The sequence below is a fragment of the Athalia rosae genome, chromosome 4 (assembly GCF_917208135.1).
Source record: "Athalia rosae chromosome 4, iyAthRosa1.1, whole genome shotgun sequence".
Lineage (NCBI taxonomy): Eukaryota > Metazoa > Arthropoda > Insecta > Hymenoptera > Athaliidae > Athalia > Athalia rosae.
The window spans coordinates 8,788,940-8,810,366 of NC_064029.1; the positions used below are offsets into that span (position 1 = coordinate 8,788,940).

Consider the following 21,427-nt stretch of genomic DNA (forward strand, 5'->3'; position numbering starts at 1 on the left):
TCCCATTTTTTCTTTTTTTCATCAAATAAAATTGTCATTTATCCAGTGACATTCGTTCGTCGCACGCACCCCTGCGCCCGTCTTGATGTTCGATTAAATACCTCCGTGGGGCCTATAGTGTGAGATATTTCAAAAATTCTCTCCAGTATCAGTGGAAATATAGTGAAAAGATATTTAAATATTTGCGAGGCAGTTCTCGTTCGGTTTGGTATACGCGTACACATACCTTATTTAAGCACACCACCTACCCTCAGCTGTCATTTGTTTCAATAACGAGCACCGCCGCTGCTGCTCTTGCGGCCGTTTCAGCCGCGCTGAATGTTTCAGGGGTGAAAGAAAGAGAAAAAAAAATAAAATAAAAAATAGAAACAAGGAAGAAAAAATCGTATTAAACTGCGTATAAAGGGGAAATTTGTCCGTTAAAATTTAGGACGGAGGGTAAAGAAGTGTAAAGTCTTGTAAGGATCCGCTAAATGGAGTGAAAACTCCTGAAATTTTCATGAACATACAGCGCAATCTCATCCCCCGTATATGTATGTATATATTCGTACATATATCCCGTTTTACTTCCTTTTTTTTCCGGACTTTGAATCCGCGACGTTTTGAAATATTCACAAACCTCGTTTATACGGATATCCAAAGGGTTGATTTTTATTCAATCTCTTTGGTTTCTTTATTTTCGAACACCCATGTACCTCATTATAAAAGAATGTGGGAGTTCGCCTATAGTAATATATCGTATAAGTTGAGATCGTATATCTATCGAGTTATAATGTACAGAAGCGTAGAGTTCGCGGGGTGCATTGCAGCTGTGCGAAAAGTTTTGAGAAACGTGTTTCCCCTCGAAACCGAACCGTAGATATGACGAAGTTGCGCGCGCTAAGTATAAGTAACTGCAATAATGTATGTTGGCCATGCTCGTGGATGTCCTCGTAGACGGTGGTACGCGTATCCACGTATATCAATAATGTAACATCCTACAGGATATCGCGTATAGCGTGTTTGCTAAACAGGAATTCCTCTGAGAAACTTAATGGTACCAAAATGCAACGTAACATACTCCCGATGTGCGCTACATATACACGTATAATGTACGTACTACTATACATGTATCCACCAAACGCAATTAATGTACAAGTGAAGGACGTACCATAAACTTATGGTGACGTAATTCCGGACTTCAAACGGTACGCGCGGTAATTACAAGAGGTAATCAAGGGCTTTATTTTTATTTCATTTAAATTCATTCTATTTTATTTTATTTCATTTTATTACTTTCTGAATCTCGCAGTAATTAACCCGTTTCACGGTGTCATTCATTTTTTTCACTCCCTATCAAATCTCGTATTTCTCGACCTTTTATTTGTTTTTTTTTTTTTGTTTTCTCCACCGCTCAGACTCGCTGCGTTTGACGATTTTTTAGAAAAATTATTAATACGAAAATTTTCAAAATCTGTTGACGTATATGTAACTGAAAATGGGTCAGATTTTTATTTATGGGTGAAATGGATGCTGCGAAAACAACAGATTTGAGGGGTGCAGCTCAGTGAGGTATAAAAATATCGTTTATTTTCAAATCACCCTAATACTTGTAGTGTTCACTTCACCCTTGTGCACCGGGGTGTAGGTGGAATGGATATATTCATGACTATCGATCGGTCTCTCCTTGCCTTCGAGTACCCTATGTATTTTTTTTATACATATATGTAGTACACATATATATACGTATGTCTACTTATATGGTATTCCCTGGTGGAAGTACCTTTGCTCCCTTTTTCGTTGGTATACACGTACCTGCCCATACCTACTACCCGGCATGCCTTTGTCCAAGGGGTTCACTTTTTGATTTTTCTTATTCTTTTTATCGTCTTTACTGCGAGCTATACAGGCGACGATATTTTCTATGCGAAGTTTTTCGCACGTTTACCATATATTTCTTCTTTTTTTTTTTTTTCTATTTCTTCTTCCGTCTTTCGTCCCTTTTTGATTTTCTCTACCTTCTATATTTGGCGAAAAAATTCCTCCTCCATAGCGAGCACATATTCTTTGAAAGCGATTTTTCACAAAGTATCGGTTAGCGCGGTGTCAAAGTATAGAACGAGAAAAAATTAAGGGGATGGAAGAGAAAATCGAAGAAGCGTCACACTTTAACTCAGCCGGCTATTTAAATCGCACTCATCTCGTCTCATTGAACTTCTTTTTCTTTTCATCTCTCTTATTCGGGGAAAAATATCTTAAGGAGGTAGAAAAACCGCATCGCGGTGTGCATTCAAAAGAGCGGAACTTAGGAAAGTAGACCAAACCCATAACTTTCTACTTCTTAACTGCAGTTCTTCGTTTCGGGTAATTTTCCCTCCTGAATTCGCGGAGTGAAAAGAGAAAGAAAAATCATCGTAATCGTAACGACAATGGACGGTGGAAAGAGAGAGGGAAAATTATATCGCGAGCATTTTGAATTCGAACCGATTCTTCGAATTGAACAAAAATGGCGCCGCACGCGTAACGATATTACCTGTGCGTTGTACGTTCTCTCATATTCATTTACGTCTTTTTTTCTGAATTTTTTTAAAACTAAAAACGAGTCAACGTACATACAGTATGTATAATGCATACGTATAACTTGTACGTATTGCTTGGTGCGCGATCACGAGAAAAGTGAATTCAGAGAAAATTTCATTTTATGTTTGCATCGCCTTGTACTCCGCATCCAGTCCATTGATAAAAAGGAAAGATATGAAAAAAAGTAAAAAGAGAAAGAAGCAATTTTCAACATTCAATTTTCAAGCGTGTTTATTCAGATGTAAAAATTGATTCCGTATAATGCAAGTTTATGTAAGGTATACGTTTTCTCGAGTCACCAATTCTCAGCGGTGCGTGTATCGAATGATTTTGATTTTCGAAAAGGTGCGGATAACGAAATTATCAATTTTTCGGTGCACTGAACGATCAAAAGCGATGATTGAATATTCTTCGGGATCTGCAGGCCCGAATTCGCCAATTCCGGAATTGGTGATATAATTTCATCTCATGGGAAAACTGAATATAAACAATTTTCAGAATTGTTATTTTCTCGTTCCAATTTTTACGGAGAATAGATCGAAACCCGTTGAAGAATCTGCATGCGAATTCTTGTCCGAGGTGTCCAATTAGTTCAATGGTACGAACTTTGAAGTTTGAAGGAGTTGATAGACGTCTATTTATATTCAGATGACCGTCCATGGGTTGTGGTTCGTCGGTTGTTGAAGGCCATAACAATGGCGTCTCGTTAACCACGCGAGTAGAACTATAGGTCATAAACTATTCCATAGAGCGAACGATTATATACGAGGAGATCGATCCAAAACTGAATTCGTGTATAATGCATTCATGTAGATGAGATATACGTGGTAGATATACCTGTTTTATAAGCACAAAAGAATGGAGCTTTCCGCGATGCTGCGGGAGAAATCGGAAAGATTCGCTATACGTTCCGATCCGAGAAGGAGATAATGGGACCACCTACGTGGTGGATGGTACAGCAGGCTCGCCAAGAAAATCGATATTCGAATCAGGCGAAAATGCAAATCTTTGACAAAGATGAACGATGAATTCCCATTCCCTTCTCGCCCTTCCTATCCTCCCGTCGCCAGTCGCTCCCTCCCTACGTCGGCCCTTCCCCTTCGTCTCCCTTTATCTACACTTTGCTCCGCGGAATTCTTCCTCTCTTTAACACGGGCATAATATCTTATCACGTTAGTAGGATTTAAATTTGATCCCGCCACGATTCGACGCCACTCGACATCCGCCTTCATATTTTTTTCCTCTCTTCCTTTTCTCCTCTTTCTCTCCCTCTGTCTCTTTTAATCAAGTTTTAGAAAAATCGTTTTTCCTTCATCCCTCAGGTCTTTAGCGCAAAGTATTATGACGAGACAAAAAAGGGAAGGAAAAATTATTAAACGATATTCAACGAACGACGTATAAAACATGCAGACGGAAGTTATCGCGGCTATGCTGGATTTATATTAAACGGAAGTTTGGTAGTAACGAACCGGACATGACGTTGAATTTATAACCTACGCAGTCCGGATTTTATTTACTTCATTTTTCATTTTCAGTTTACTTTTTTTTTTTTTTTTTCTTCAACATTTACTCATATCTTTTTTCGCGAAACCAACGGACACCCGAGTCTACTTTACAGCTGGATATTGCCGCCTAAGCCGTCTGCATATTGATCAAATTTTCGAAGCTACGTGATATTTGCTCACGAATTTTGCTACCGCGGATTCACGGTTGAAACCGCAACGATTACGTGGAAAAGTTCCCCAACTGCAATGATCAACTAACAAGTTTCGCTGAATCATTGGAATAGACTCGCATAGGATGTTCATAGGATGTAATTGCTTCCTTCGTTTTGGGGATAATTTTTTTGTTTTATAAATTTTCCTTTTTTTTCTGAATACTTTTACTCTTCTGCCTTGTATTCATCACCGAGCTTAAATTCTGGCACAAAAAGAGCCTTTGGCAGCTGCGTACTCTGGCCGACCCTACCGGTGACACACAATTTGCTTTGCGCGGACCTCGACTAAATCCGTCCAATTTTCACGGCGTACGATCCTCCAGGATGGTGATTGCTCACCCTCAACGATGTTACGTGCGGACGGCTGTGCGAACTCGTGGAGGCTTCAACGCTTCAACCAAGTTTTCGAAAATTTGTCAACTCGACGATACTCCGAAACCATCGCAATTTTTCTAGTTTTTGGCCTGAGGGCAATTATTTGCGTTGTGAAAATTTTCCATTCGACGTAAGTCGAAACTTTGGATGGAAAGTGTAAAAAATTGAAAAAATCTATATTCATAGCCCGAGTAGAATAGCCGTAATTCTACACGCCCGCAGATCAGATACGAGAGCGGGAATTGGAAAACATGAAAATCATGAGGCTTGTTTGTGAGGAAGATTGATGGAGGGGATCGAGCGTATTCCTTGTCGTCAATCTTTCCTTCTCAGGGGGGATCTCCCCGTTGCCCCAAAGAATAGACCGTCATGTGCCGTAATAAAGTGGAAAAAACGTGTCCGATGTCGTGTCGAGGGAACTCGCCATCTCAAACCTATATGTATGTACAGCTAGCTCCTCAAAGCTCGGTATCGACATCCCAACGGCTCCCCCCCGATTTTCATCGATTCTGCCATGAAACTCGTTACATCAATTTTTTCACTCTCATTTCTTTTTTTCACCTATTTTTGCCTTTTTTTATACCCCTCCACTTACTCTAACTACGGAGAGAGTCGGGCGATACGAGCAACGAGACTAAAAATGAAAAGAAAAAGAGAACATTCATTCACCTCATTGTGGTGGGTATTCCGACATTTTTTGAATATCGGATCGTTTGACATCGGATCCGGAAATAGGGGAAAAACAGGCAGCGTTTAAAAAAAAAAAAGAAAGTGGGGAAAAAATAGAATAGTAACTTCCCTCCGCAGAATGACTTTTTACTTCCATGTACTTCGATAACCATGTTTTTTCTTTTTTCTCCAATTTCAGACCGCAGTCAAGGTGGAGACGCATTCGTGCAGGCACGCGATGAAGGCGGCAAATAAGGAAAAGAATCAAAATCAAAGGTGTATCCCATGTAAGTGAATAGAAAAATTTGTCCTCCTACTATCGCTTCGTACGCAATCGCAGGATATTTTCGAACAGATGCCGAAATTGTTTTGATAAAATCAGGCGCTCCTCCGGAACACAGGAAGTCGGTGAAGTGAAATTACGATCCCCCCTCCTCCCCCTTTCGTGATTTCAAGCGGTCCAGATTTGGATCCGATTACAAATCCCCGTCGACATTTATTCCGATAGAATTACTACTACGCTTTTTCCGGTGTTACATAACTCTGGATTGAATGTATAGATTTCGTGGATAACCGATTTTGCTTGCCCACGCGGATCGAAGTTAACTGCGCGTGCAATTTTTCAATTTTTCAATTTTTCAATTTTTCAATTTTTCAATTGTAAAAGATTTGTTATTTTTTCTTTCTAATTTCCATCAAATTTTACATCAACGGCCGTCAATAATTCCGTGGAATAATAATCGCGTATAATTCATGTACATATTTTACCGTTGTCACGTAACATTGACATTTGCTTTAAGAATCCGAATTTTGTCCCGTTTCCAGCGAAGAGTGTTTGCCATTTGAACGGCGGGGGCCATAGATTGTCGCGTTTTCGAGCCTCCGAAATTCCGGGGGGGTAAACAATGAATACACTTCAACCCTAGAGTGTGCGTTTCCTGCGTTTGTCTTCCCTCCCATGTCGTGTAAAACGAGGGCTGCAGACGGGCGTGTATGTAGCTCTCTAACTTCACACTCGTCGTCGTGGTCTTTTTCATTTTAGAAACGACGCCCTTTTTTCTTCTTCTACTTCTTCTTCTTCTTTCCGTCAAACGCCCAAGGCCCGAGCAAACGCGAGTGATTCTTTGACTATTTACATATACCTATAATGCACGGTTGAGCATTTTCTCAGATCGGTGAACCGCATCCCGCGACTTCCGTCTTCCCTGAAAAAGGAGATCCCGGTGCATCTCTTTGCCCGACTTTGCTCATTTCTCAGATTATTTTTACCTCTTTCTTTTTTTTTTGTTTTTCGTGCGGTTTTATTATCTTTTCTCAGGCTCTTGTTCTCTTGTACGTAATTCATTTCCAGTTCGGGCCTATAGTCTCGCAACGCACGTCGATATTCGTACTTGAAATCGTATAAGGAGCGGGTTTATCGTGTCCGTACTACTGTAAAATATCATACGCCGAACGATCATCAAGCTATGCGTGAAGGGCGTGTATTATAGGGGAGCAAAGCGTAGACCTCAAGCTGCGGCTAACAGGAAGGCTGAAGATCGCCTCAGGGATGAAACCAATTAGGACGAACTCGTTGCCACCGCCAAATTGTTGTCATTATCACCGTCGTTATAATTATTATGGCTGTTCTTCTTGTCATTATTGATTATTATTATTATTATTGTTATTGTTATTACAGTCGTAACGATTGTCACGCTTGTTCACGATCTATGTTATATTATTCTTCATAATTTCACGTTTACAAATGACACTCACTTTTAACATAATAGATTTGTGTGGTATTGAAATTATAATGACCGAATAATTAATTTCTGTTAAGGATTTCATACATCTCTACGATGAAATCAACCATTAAATTTTCGAAATAATTTATAGTCTTTTGTATTTTATTTTTGCTCTTATTTCTACAGATGACTACAACAGGGTGGTTCTTGACACGATAAAGGGTGAACCCGACTCGGATTACGTCAACGCTTCTTACGTCGATGTAAGTGCAGTGAAAAATATAGATGAACCAGAAAAAAGCGACAAAAAAAAATGGAAATTTTCATTTATTTATTTTTTTTTATATTCATTTTACAGAGTATACTGAAGCCCAACGCTTACATAGTGACGCAGGGACCCACGGAAAATACGGTTACGGAATTTTGGAGAATGGTTTGGCAGGAACAGGCGTCATGTATTGTGATGCTCACGAAAACCTTCGACTTTATTCGGGTATGTCTGAAAGCAAAAGCTTGTCGAAATCCCAAGCGATCACGTATCGGACCGCTATCGATCGAACGAAAAAGGAAGGGAAAACAAAAAATAAGTTCAGATGCTAATTCAAATCATTTAGGAGCTGCGGGGGATGACGCGATTTTTTTTTTATTTTGTTTTTCAATGAATCTTGTGCTTTTTTCGTTCAACGATAAATTGTGAAAAAAAAAACAGAGCAAAAAAAATTATTTGCAATTCACCCGAGGGAATCTTTATCGCGGGTTTTGTTACTGTGCCGTGAAAACCTTACTTTAAATATACCAGCTACAAAGACCCATAGAATTTCCTGTTCATAAACTCCCCTGCAGGATCTTCTCTGCCTCGTTACACGCCAACCCGTGAGGACTTTAGCCTTTTCACTTATAGCTCATGAAGTTTGTAATATTAAACACGCACTTACAACTTCGTACGTTTTTTGATTATTTTTCATCGAAGTATACGACCTGTCGTATAACAATGTAGCGTGTAAAACTCCCCAGCTACTTGTCAACCATAAACCACCCGGAATTTTCGTCAGACATTGTCTTCCCTTTTTGTGATGCTTGTTTCGGCTCTTTTCCCGAGGGCTGAAATGCCGAATGAAAATAAGACACTCGCCGCTAATTGGGTCGGAAGAGGAGAAAACCTCATCATGCATGTTACATGTCCCATATGTTCTCTGGACGAGTGTCGTCCACGTTACAGAAATTTCCCCGTACATTAATAACAACGTGCAACATATAACTTTCTACCGTAATTTCAAAATTTAAACAAGGTAGAAACGTTATGGGGGGTCTTTATGCGAATATTGTTGTATTTCATTAAAGCCGTCATTCAATATTACACGAAGCTCGCGTCGGTGTATACGTGTGTATACGTATACGTACACGTATATTTATTTAATATTAGATAAACTTGCCGTTTACAAAACATCCGCGCATGCATCACCCTTATTACTGTTTACACAAATACCATAACGTACCCCACCACCCTATGTGGGCACATAAATAGCGTTATACCGGTTAGTAAATATCTCCAGAGGATATATAACCACGTACGTACGTACGTATTATATTTATACATATACATGCGCGTCCTCGTTTCATCCGTGAGACTTTATACACGGGAATATGGCCGGTGGTATATGATTACAACGGCTAACCTGGCGCCGGAGTATTCGGCGCCAACGTATAGACGTCGCAGATACAATGACTTAATGAATTATCATAACGAAACGTTGGGTATTATCACCGCTATATTATTACAACGGTCAAAATTGGGGAGTGGAAATTGAAATCTACGTGTACGTACCAGGTAATAGGTATATGGGTCATAAAAATATATCCTCTCGAATCAACATCCGTCGAGTGTTGGGGGGGAGGGGTTGAAACATCGTATGTAATATGAAAGGGCAAACGATCGTTTGTCGTCTGTATGTGGTACGAAGGGCGATTGTATCGCAATTGATTGACGTGTCTGGTTGGGCTTGATTTTATTTCGTTTTACTACAGGTGATGTGCGTGCAGTACTGGCCAGCCAGCAAAGAAAAAGATGAGGAATACGGGGGAATCGGAGTTTCAGTTTTAAAAGAAGAGGAATTAGCCAATTTTCACATACGCACGATAAGGCTGTACAAAAAGAACGAGGCTGGGGTGAGTAGTGCGATCATGCTTGGAAAATAAATTAATTATTCAGCGAGTTTTACCCTTGAAAGCTGAAGATGTAAAAAAAAAAAATGTATATGTACGTATATATATACATGATCTATAAAAACCCCTTCGGGCTTTGCGAAATAAATTGCGGGGCACGTCGGCTTGATCAAAGTCTTTGGTAATTTTTGGCGAATAATTAATTTACCCCAAAGGATGCACGAGTGGTGGGAAAGAAAGAAATTACAGGAAACAAGAGAGGTACCAACGAAAAGGAAAAAATTTCCAAAAACACGATACGGAGATATTCAGTGTTAGTCGATTTTCTTCGAACGGGAAGTTCATATTCTGTCGTCGTATTCATCGTCTAATTAATATCCCGTCAATTTCGCATTTCGAGGGACGTAAAGCAACCGCAATTTACAAGGGTTCAGTTCTACGAGGGTTGACTTCACTTACGTGCATGTGGTCTCGTCACTTTGTCGCCCTATACCTCATCGTCCTCTCTACTCTCTACGCCGGATATCTTTCTCTTTCACTTTCTATCTTCCTCTGACTCTCGTGAAAACTTTGCCTCGTGTTAATTTCAAGTCTCAACTGTCCCAACCGTGTTTTCAAAGAGCTACTCGGAGAACCGGTGCCAGTAGCAGATTCCTATGCACATGAATTTTACTCTACCCGTACCGTACTTGTACCGTGTCCCCACACCCTTCGACCCAGTTTAACCCCGAGTAAAACCACCAACAGCTAGATTTCTTCTTTTTTTTTTTCACCCTCTATCTCATAACGCCTCCTCGCCTTTTTATTTTTATTCGTTTCTTTCTTTTTCTCTTACTCTATTTTTTTTTATTTTTTTTTTTTATTTTTTTTCTATTTTGCCAGCCCTCGTCATCTCAGAGGCAAATTGTGAATACAGCAATTGCCGAAGTCACACCGCGTCGGTTATGCGGTTTATCGATTTTAGATGCTATATACTCGCGTGATTCTTCTGATGAGATTATTATTTATATAATGTAATAGTTAATACCGCGGACAACGTCAACCCGTGGGAATCGCTGACCCTGCGTCTTCGTCGGTTACGTCGAATTCGCCGCCTAGCCACGAGAAGACCACCGGCTCATAATTAACGGAATTTTACCATCAACCCCTCGCCGCAAAATCATACACTTGGAATATTTTGCTCGTCGGGTAAAGATCGATCACCCCGACAGCGACTCAAGTCCCTCCGAAGCTTTACACCTCCGAAACTTATCGTTTATAGGACTATAATACTTCGATGAATTATTCATCGCCACATCACCAGTCATTCATTGATCACAATTATAATTCGGTTGGCGGATCGCGACGACTCCGAAGAAATTTATCCGAGAAATAAAAAGATTTTCCAAAATTCTCATCCTCGTGTTTTTTATTTTTATTTTACAACGGAGAGATGTGCGCAGGTGGTTGGATGAATATTTTGTTTTTTCAGGAAATTACGGAAGAGAGAACTTTACTACAGTTCCATTATACGGAGTGGCATTCTCACACGTGTCCGTTCGGTAACGCTGTTCTTGAATTTCGACGTCGCGTTCGTGCCGTCGTTGGATCAACCATTAAAAACGAGTCGGGGCCGATGGTCGTACATTGCAAGTGAGTATTTTTCTTCTACTTCATATTTTTACCCTCCATTTTGAAAGTTCCCGTACTCGTCCTTTATCCCGTTCTCATTTTCGTTGTATTTTTTTCTTTTCATTCTTCTTCTACTTCTGTTTCTGAAACTTTTACGTCGTGGACTGTAAGTGACGTGTGCAGTGGTCGGGTTTACCTTACTTTTTCCTTTTCTCTCTCTCTTTGGGATTTCTGTGAAACCTGACTTCATACGTATATATATATATATATATATTTAGCTTCCGTTTCGTGATCTTCCTTGCCTTTATTTCTCCTAATTGTCTTCCTCTTATTGTCTCCTGAGAGGTAATTAGTCCATGAGTCAATTTACCGTGACCCGTACATACGTATATAGCCGTTATTCAAGAACGTATAGTTTACTTCTTGGATTCACGGTTCACTTCACGATTTCCGTACAGTTCGACCGGCAATTAGAACCCTGGAGACCTATTGATCCTTTATCTATACCTACGTAACGTAATCCACATACCGCGTATAGCACTCCGTTACTTTGTGCCATGTAAGGCAAACACCGACGCGATGCACCTACCGGTCTAATAAAATTAGATCTATTCCACACTGTATAATTAATTATAGCGACGGTGGAGGTCGTTCAGGCGTTTACCTCGCGATAGACGCTAACATGGAACTTGCGGAGGAAGAAGACGCCTTTGACGTGTTCGGTTACCTTAAAAAATTAAGACTCAGTAGAAAGGGGCTTATAGAAAATCTGGCAAGTATTGTGATTGCTGTCGAAATTTCATTTTATTGTCAGACAGATTTTTTCATTTAGTCGTATTTCAGGAACAATATAAATTCGTCTACGACACTCTCGAAGAATTTGTCATATGTGGTACATCGTGGTTTCCGGTATCGGAATTGTCGCAAAGACTGAAACAAAAAAGTGTTAAGAATCCCGTGACTAAGATGAACGAATATCAGAGGGAATATCAGCAAATATGCAAACAAACGCCAAGATTTACGATCGGTGATTGCGCCGGCGGACACAGGGCCGATAACAGAGAGAAAAACCGAGACGTTCTAGTCGTACCACGTGAGTTCGTTTTCATTTTCTTTCTCGTGACCTCGGTTTTTTCTTGTGCCAAATTCATAGAATTTTGATCGAACAACGAAATATGTTTCTATATCGTCATAGCGGACAACTTTCGACCCTATCTGACCAGTTTCCAAGGTAACGCTTTCACGGACTACATCAACGCGGTTTTCGTAGACGTGAGTATACGTCATTGTAAAAATGTATTATTGTAATGTTGTAAAAAAGGGGATAAGGGAACAAACAAAAATGCTACTTTCGTTAGGACTGATGTTAAAAAAGGGTATGTAGGTTTTTACGTTTTAACGGTTTCGCAGGGCTACACGAAACCTCGTGAGTATATTGTTACGGAATGGCCGCTTCGCCACACTTGCGGTGAGTTTTGGTCTCTAGTTTACGATTACGAGTGTGCGGCGGTCGTGGTCCTTTGCGTTCCACCGCCGGGTTCAACAAATTTTCCTAGTTTTTGGCCGGAGGGACGTCACTCTAAAAAGTACGGCCCCGTTTTCACCATCGATCACATAAGCCACAATCATTACACGAACATAAAAACTTGGGTGAGTGTATATTTGAAAAACAAAAAGATTGGAAAAAAAAAAAAAACCAAGAAAAAAGAAATCCAAGCGAGAGCAAATGTACGACTATGTTTCGACCAATCATTTTCTCTAATTAATTGAACGTATAAATATAACTTGGAATCAAACTCTGGTAAGCGAACCCCACGCGTTTCTCTTATTTCCAGGTATTTAGAATAAATAAAAAGATTGTCTCTCTCACGGAATTAATGGCCGGTGTTAAGGCGCCGCCTAAAACTGTTCAGCTTTTTCAACTCACTTGCTGGCCAATGGGACACAAAGTGCCTACCTCGACCAACAGCCTCGTCGAACTTATGAACATGGTTGAACGGTGGAGACAACGCACAGATTATGGTCCGGTGGCTGTCGTTTCGCCGGACGGAAGAAGCCGATGCGGTGTTTACTGCGCGGCCAATGCTTGCATAGAACAGGTCATTCAGCACGGAGAAGTTGATATTTTTCAAGCTGTAAAAACCGTACGCAGACACAGACCGCAACTGGTCGAAAATATGGTAAGTTATAAATGCTTGCGAAATCTATAAAGAAACAGAAATGAATCAGTTACTCATTACAATTAATACCTGATTTCAGACCGAGTACAAATACTGTTACGATCTTGTTCTCCATTACGTACTTCACTATCTGAACAAGGACATGAATGAAAAGAAGTGAGACAGCGAGTTGAGGGACGAGCTGTGGTTCATCGAGTTTGGACGGGGCGCCGCGCTTCCCTTGACCCCAGAAGAGGCTCCTGCGGACGGCGAGCCCATAGTACCTTGCGCCCAGGGTCGCATCGTCGTGGAAACTGCAAGGCCAATTTCACCCCATTTTGCCACCTGTTCGTCCTACCGTAGAAGACCCGTGTTATTGGGGGCCAATAGCGTGGCCAGTTTTGGGTATCCAGATGTCAGCAAAGGCGCCAGACCCAGGGGTACAACCCTTCCACAGAGCCCAGCGGCAAGGCCGGAAGACTTGAGAGTGACACCTTGGTACGCGGACGAAATACCCGCGCTTTCAACGCCCCCGGTAACCGCGGGGCACGACCACAGTTCGTACCCTCTTCCCTACAATTACGGGGAAAGGGAATTATTCGGTCATCCAGATCTTTCCTCCACGCAAAACAGCAGCGTCGAAGGTGAAGCGCCCAGGCCACCAAATCTGGGCACGCAGAGAAAAGCGTACATGGATTTGAGGGATGCGATTGCGCTACTCGACGAAACGTGTCCAAATCCGGATGCCGCCGAACCATCCCCAAGGACGCCGAGAACGCCGCTTACTCCGCATCCGAAGAGTAAAAGGGCGAGGTCAAAGAGCAGCGACAACTCGTCGAACTACAGCAACGAACGTCTCAGCGATAAATCGACCGAACAACCCACGGCGAGGGAGAAGGAAAGGGAAAAGAAACGACCGTTTCTTAGAAAGATCGGAATATCGAAAACTGAGGATAGACCGTTCCTGGCCAAATTCACACCGAGGATCATCGGAAAACCGTATTTGGAAAAAATCGGACCCAGCAAAGCGGTGGAGAAACCGTTCCTCGATAAAATCGGGACGTCGAAAACCGTTGATAAATTTACGTTCAATATACCAACACTGAGGGCTCACACGTCCCCAAAGAATACACCGGAAGTAGAACCCAGAGAACCGACTCCCTCGCCCTCGCCGATTCCAAAACTCGTTCCAAGAGAGGCGAGAAGTTCCTTCAGAAAACGCTCTGGCAAGGGACAACTGCAGAAAATGTATTCCTTTGAGACCGAAGACTTGAATAGTTTCAAAGGATCCATGAGCCCGGTAAAAAGCCCGCGGGATCCTCTGCGCGGCGCTTCGTTAGACGATGTTATTGAGACGTCTGGTCCCAGCTCGCTTCCGCCCCTCGACGTAACCAAACCCGAGGAATTCCCAGAGCCAGAACCAAAATCCCACAGCGTAGCAGAATTAGTTAAATGCAGGATAATGTCCAGCGAGGAAATAATTTCGTCCAATTCGTGTCTTAGTTCGCCTCAGGAAGCGGTGAGCTGGGGAAATTCGCCGAAGAGAAAAAACGAGACAAATTTGAAAGGACCGAAGGAACATCGCGGTCGCGTTTCCCCTCATCAGCTCGTAGACGGTAACAATTTGAAGGCGCCGAATTCGCCGATGAAAAGACAAATATCCGCAGACTCTCCCGAGCCAAAGTCGAAGGAACTGGCTGTCTTGAGACCCGGCGAAAAGTCGCCAACGAAATCCAGGCACCTCGTAGTGCAGTCAGGAAGTTCGACGTTACCAAAACAGAAGGCTTTGTTTTTGTACAAAACTCAACCAAGACAAACATCGGATGACGGTAAAAGCGAAGTCTCTCCGACGCAGACGAGGAGGCAAAAATCCGAAGACATACTCGACCGAATGGAGGAAAGAGACAACGATAACATCATGCGCGACAAAAGCCATGCGAACCTAGAAAGACGAGGAATATCTTCCGACAACCTCAAGCTCTCGAGAGAAATATTCATCACGACTACTTTCGACATCGCGTCTAGGTACCAGAGCCAGGAGCTTTGCGATCAGAGGAGAGAGCTCGCCACGATTTCGAGGTCACACGAAACTGCCCCGAAAAAAATGGAAGTGCCGTCTGTCAGCCAAGAATTTTCTAGAGAGGCTTTCAAACAGCTGCACAGCAAGTTCGAAGTACGTGGTCAACGCGACCTCGAAGATACCAACCGTCAAAGACCGGCGGGGGATAGTTTTTCCTCCTTGAACTCCGTCCGCTCCAGACTCCAGCTATACCATAGCGACAAAAAGGAGCAATCCACCAGCCTCGCGTCCTCGTCGAACGAAAGGTCAGTTGAGGGTGAAGATGGAATCGACGAAACCCAATCGTTTTGTAATCAAGAAATTGAATACTTGAGCGGAGATGGCAAAGGCGAGGAGGAATCGGACACAGAGAATAATACTGCCGCCAAAACGCCGCGTTCCGGTATGACCGTAAGATCGGTGCTGAGAAAACAGAAAAGCGTGGACCACCACAGCGATCAGGAGCTGGACGCGAAATCGTTGCGTAAACCGAAACGAAGAATTTTTCACGAACCGAGTCAAGAGACGATGGATTTACTCACTGAGTTACGGAAAGTCAAAAGTTTGCTGAAGACACCATCTATAGAAAAATTAGACAAAGCTGAAGAAATGCTGCCGATACGTTTCCCCAAAAAAATACAACTCACAGATAGGGAATTCTGTCTCTCCATAGAGCGGGAAAATAGCACGAGGAGAGCCCAGGGGATAATGAATTTTAGTCAGGATATTGAACGCTTCCAAAATCCGGAGACCAAAGAGCCGGAAAAACCTGAAATTGAACTCACACTTCCAGGGCCAGCACTGTTCGAGAAGAGGTGTTTGTCTTTAGATTACGCCGACGATGAGAAACCCGCGAAACCGGAAACAAGGGCTATATCGTTGGCCTCAGCTAGGAGTCCACCTTCCGAAACTGAAACGACAACGAACTCACTGGAGTTCGGAATGATCTGTGATTCGAAGAGTTATTGTTCCGACGTTTTCAATACACCGTCTGACGAGGTGGAAGTGTTGAAAGAAAAAACATTGGAGAGTCTCAAAGAGCTCGACGATCTTTCTCGGGACGAAGCAAAAGTTCCCGAAAGAAATAATCACTGCGCTGAAGTCGACATAGCGATTCCGATCGATCAAAAAACTAGCCCGAGAAGACGAGTCCAGATCCAGGCGAGGACGAGCGATCTATATGAGATAATATCGCCAAGATCGACTCCGTTCAGGGTTAAAAAAAGGCTGAGCAAAATATCCGTTGAGGAAACCCTTAAGCAGGAAAGCTTCACCCTCGGTAAAGTTGACTGCAGATCCGTTGCCGTACAAAAAAGAAACAGATGTTTTCCGTTATAACACTCGATTTTACTAGCTCGTCATTATGTCATTGTTATTTGTTTATGATGAATTGAGTTCGGAGAGGAGTCCTAGCCAAGGAAAGAGATCTTCAAGGCTCTTTTTTTGCCGCCAACGCACCAGTGGGACCACATCGGATAAAAACAGGTCGGGTAAGGGTAGTCAGCAAATTAAAAGATAAGATTCACCGAAAACCAATGTAACAATAAAATTTTAAGAAATCTCGTACAGTCCAACTGGCTACCTACGATGAGTGCCTCCGGTACCAAGATTAATGTTACGTTTCAGTTATTTGTCATAAATAAATTTATTGTTGCATGTAACATTTAATAATCGTTACATTATTATTACGTGATGTTTTGATGTGATTGGGGATGGAAGGATCTGAATATTTGTGATTTCAACATTGATTGTATGTATCACAGTTGTGAGGGCGCAGCTTGAAATATTATTGATATTTAAAAAAAAATTATATATATATATATACATGATTAATTATTGTGTGATTAATATCGCGTTTATGAATATGGGTACTGTATTTACAACAAAAAGTAATAACAAATTTTGTTATCTCATCGCTGGTGATCATCGATGATAATTAAACTCTATGCAAGGGGTCCAAAATTAAAATTAAAACGAAGAAAAAAAAAAAAAACGTATGCTCTTCTGTGTCCATTGACATTTACTTGTGTGTTCGTAAATGTTTCATCGATTATAATACCGCACGATAATTAATTACGAACGTTGATTGAGAATAAATTGACGTTTAAATCTGAATCGCACAATTTTCAAAATCCGAACGGGTCGTGTACGTGTCATTCGTTCATAATTCTTCTATTGAAAAAAAATATATATTTCCATAGTGAAACCATCTGAAGATTATTAATAATCATGATAACGATAATAATAACAATCGCGATAATGTTAATGATAAAATCCCCAAATCAAAACTAACCCATCATGAAAGGTTTCATCATTTTTACCATTCGGCAATAAATATCACCCATTTATTATACCTGTACACGATCCAAAATTTAATATCGGAGGAACTTGGACCATTTTTTTGTAAATTATTATAGAACGTAAATTTCTATGGGCAAAGTTATGCCCCCAGAGAGTTCTGCCATGTTTTGAACAAACATTTTTAAATATTTCTCTGAAGTTTGCTGGTTTCTTCGAATAAATGTATTAGAGAAATAGCAAAATGGATGAATATTAAATGAGAAAAAAATAATGCAATCTTTATACGGTGATGCGGAAATCTCTCAACGTTAATGATATTCTTATTTATTTATTTATTTATCCTTATTATTATTATTATTGTGTGTTTTGTGATTGATATTACTAATATATATTGATGTATGTAAAATTGTACATAAGTAGCCTTCGCCTGTGAAAGAATAACTAGTAGTCCTGATCAATTTGTGCGATGCAAGGCAATTACGGAAGATTCAGCATCTGATTCTGCAGTAGTTGAATTTACGTACTTCACTGAATATTTTTCAAATGTCACTACATAGTTTATTTTTCGATTTATTTTTCAATTTTCATTTGTTGACAACTAGAGTGTCGGGAATTTTATCGAGATCTGTCCATCTAGATTTTAAACATCTCTCCGGACTGAAATTGCTAGATTTTCATGAAAATTTAAATTCCAACGATTTGAGAAAAGGTGGATGAAAATTCATGTACGGACGTACTACATACCACGGGAATCCGTTTGCTGTAGAGAAAAATTACTCCCCAAAAATGGACATGATATCTAGCAATTATAGAGCCCTTTCGTCGAGCAGTGCCTTGTTCATAGATATTTAATTAACAGAAAAATATTATACGTGTATAGAAAGGTTGTTAAAATATTATCGAACTCCGACGATGAAACTAGGTTCGTTTTTCGATTCATTTATTTTTCACATCATCTTATCGGTATGAGTTCTAAATACACAGTATAATATGCATGAGTATGTGGTTACTTGACTGACAATGAGGATAATTAAAAAACAAAAAAAGAAACTAGCCAAAGGGTATTGATTAGCTAGAAGTAATTGAGGGTAATCTGTACCGCCTGATAAATATAACATGTGAAACACACAAGGTATTGGTCAAGAAAGTTCAGTTTTAGAAAAAAATAAAAAAATGTGCGACTTTATCAAAAATAACAAAATTAAGAAAAAAAAAAAAAAAAACCCCGTCGGAGTTAAAAGTAAGAAATTTTAACAACAATAATTGTGTAATATACAGAACGTTGTGTTCCACTTATTATTTCATAGGTCGATAAATGAATACTGAATAGATAGATTATCAACTTGATACGAAATATTAACTATACCTATCTCGATTGATTGTTACAAATAATTGGAAAAAAAATTAAAGTATACTTACGTATAAAAGGTATGTTGACATGTTAAATAATAGCGAATATTATATCGTATATTATTAAAATATATAAATATTAGCGTCTAAATAAGTGAAGTATAGATACATAATTATATATATTCTATTGTAATGTAATCCTAGTTGACGAGATGTGCCAAAAAAAACAATTTATTATATTATATTAAAATATATTATATTATATTATATTATATTATACTAAATTATATTATATATATATACATATATATACATGTGTTTGTAAATCTATAAGTGCGCCGTACCAGCCGTACGTTATGGGAATACATACATGGATTCCAAAGTTGGCTGAGAAGGCATTTAATCCAATGTTTCTTCATACTTTGAGAAGACTTTTTTCATTATTAACTTCTCGGATCATAGATAATATGCATTTACGCCGTCGTCCATACGTCATAATTATTATTTATTGTTAATTTTCTCCGTTGCAGAAAAAGGTAGATCCTTTGATGGGGGGAAAACATATATATATAAAAAACAAAATAATAGATAAATCAATCACTGTTTGAATTAAATGCCCTGATCAAGCCAAAACGGGAATTGTAGCTAGAATAAATCTATTTTTATTAGATATTTAATATTTGTTTCTCGCTGGCGAGATATCGTTATTATTGTACTTTATTTTTTTTGTATAATATCTGAGCCGCCACAGCCATAATCTGAGGTGATTTTCTTTTGCAAATTTTCAATTAAAAAAATAACATACCTTAACAATTTGGAAAAAAATAATAATTACTTATATACATATGTAAAAGTATTTACAAGAAATTTAATAAATGCAGGCGATTTTTCTTAATCATACGTAATCATTGTAATAAAATAACGCGGTGTTGTCAACTGCAGTAAAGTTACATACAAATGTCATGATATTTGTATATAATATTTCCGTTATTCAACAAATACATAAGTACATATACTTGAAATACGCGATCTGGTATGTGCATGTTTAATTAAATATGTTTGCATTCAGATTTGCGTGAAAAAAAAGAAAAATCGAAATCATTGGTACAGGTACGCAATGTATATTTACATAGCGATACAAGAACATATTTCTAACGAATGAATAAATAAATACTTAAACAAATAAATAAATAAATAAATAGACAGGTAAATGTGGAACTAGGGTAATAATAACTAATCGGAAAAGACGACAATTAAAGAACAAAAAACCAATCGATGCTTTGATGTGTGTACGATATATTTATTAATTATTATATTGATGCAATTGAAAAGAGGAGGAAAAAATAGAAAAAGACAAAGCTCTTTCACCAGTGCCACCTGTACGTTTGCTTCAAGACGAACAGCGTTCAGTGCGTAAAACGCACCTTCAAATAATGATACTAATTAAGTACTCGAACGTTCATTATACAAATAAATCGTGAACGAATTTATGTTTCAACAGAATCCCGCGTTTCGAACGATCGTTCAAATATTACATTTTACAGAACAAGCGAATAAATTTTTCTGTCCATCAATACATGAACTTAAAAAAAAAGAAAATGGACGTGCAGGCGAAACTTTCATGTATCAAAAAGAAAAAAAAATCGATATAAATAGATATACATATATATGTATAGATATATTACATATACGCATATAGGTGTTATACATATTACGTAATTACTCAGATTATGATTGCTTAATTAATTGGATCAAAAGTTCTTTCAAATTTATCAAAATTAGTGACTATAGTAAAAATCTATTTCATTTACAAACTTTCTAATGCTGGATGAAGTAAATAAACCAGTCGAGGAGTTTTTTAATTAAATTTATAAGAAATATTAATATTATGAGATAAAACTTGAAATAAATTAATTAAAAACTTAGCAGAAGAAAACGTGAGAAAAAATCCCTTAGAAATGTAAATACAATAATGAGCGACTGATAGACGTTTTGTAAAAGTGTGTGATACGTGATTATAACGATTGGTACGTTACTGTAAATAATAAATAGGTTGTATATTGTATCACAGGCTCTGAACAGCAATTCATTTCTTCTACTAATCACTCGTTCTCCCTACAGCTACGATTACATTGTCATCCATAATCGGCCCATAAGGACCTCACAGGCTAGCTGTTAGCTAACGAAATTTACGAAGTACGGTCGATACTTTGTACAAGAATATCCATGTTGCCGGATATCTTAGCTAGATCTCGTTTGACGCTACGAAGAAGGAGATGAAATTGAATCAATTCGGCCCTCATTCGTCGGAGAATCTCGAGGCGTTCTTTGTCGTTCATGGTAGAAGACTTTGTCAAGTGGCCGGAATTCCACAGTCCTGTATATTTATTCATTTAATATTTGTTGCGAGAATAGAACGCCGTCTAGAAAAGTATTCGGCAACACGCGAACCAACGAACAGCACTCAAATATTAACCATTTCTGCTTTACCAAGCGCTACCTGCAGCTGTCGGTAGTCAGTTACCGAAAGAAGGTGAACAGTAAAAAGCAGAAATTATCGAACCGAGGTGAACCGTTTGCTGGTAAAATGGTGAGTCTCTTTTTTGCCAGAATACAGATATCTCTAACAAGTGTCGATGAAGAGAAAAAAATAAACGACCATATAAACTGGCGGCAAATGATGAGATATTGAGATGATTATTGTGAATACCAGCGGAAACTCGATGCGGAAAATAATGAT

At 39.4% G+C, this 21,427-nt stretch overlaps 2 protein-coding genes across 2 annotated transcripts in view; both read left to right on the forward strand.

The window, feature by feature from the left end:
* LOC105684453 (receptor-type tyrosine-protein phosphatase kappa) overlaps positions 1 to 13,219 on the forward strand; it is a 56,652-nt gene extending 43,433 nt beyond the window's left edge. The window contains exons 4-14 of the mRNA XM_048654247.1: positions 5,520 to 5,607; positions 7,231 to 7,307; positions 7,403 to 7,537; positions 9,070 to 9,210; positions 10,679 to 10,839; positions 11,455 to 11,590; positions 11,662 to 11,911; positions 12,014 to 12,090; positions 12,229 to 12,468; positions 12,654 to 12,998; positions 13,078 to 13,219. Coding sequence (XP_048510204.1) covers positions 5,520 to 5,607; positions 7,231 to 7,307; positions 7,403 to 7,537; positions 9,070 to 9,210; positions 10,679 to 10,839; positions 11,455 to 11,590; positions 11,662 to 11,911; positions 12,014 to 12,090; positions 12,229 to 12,468; positions 12,654 to 12,998; positions 13,078 to 13,158 — 1,731 coding nt within the window. The 3' untranslated portion in view covers positions 13,159 to 13,219. The remainder of the gene's footprint in view (positions 1 to 5,519; positions 5,608 to 7,230; positions 7,308 to 7,402; positions 7,538 to 9,069; positions 9,211 to 10,678; positions 10,840 to 11,454; positions 11,591 to 11,661; positions 11,912 to 12,013; positions 12,091 to 12,228; positions 12,469 to 12,653; positions 12,999 to 13,077) is intronic.
* Positions 13,159 to 20,752, forward strand: LOC105684380 (the record flags this gene model as incomplete). The annotated part of the gene is made up of 1 exon (XM_012397687.3): positions 13,159 to 20,752. A coding segment is annotated over one exon (3,216 nt), but the record flags the coding sequence as incomplete, so codon positions are not given.
* Between the last annotated feature and the right edge of the window lie 675 nt (positions 20,753 to 21,427).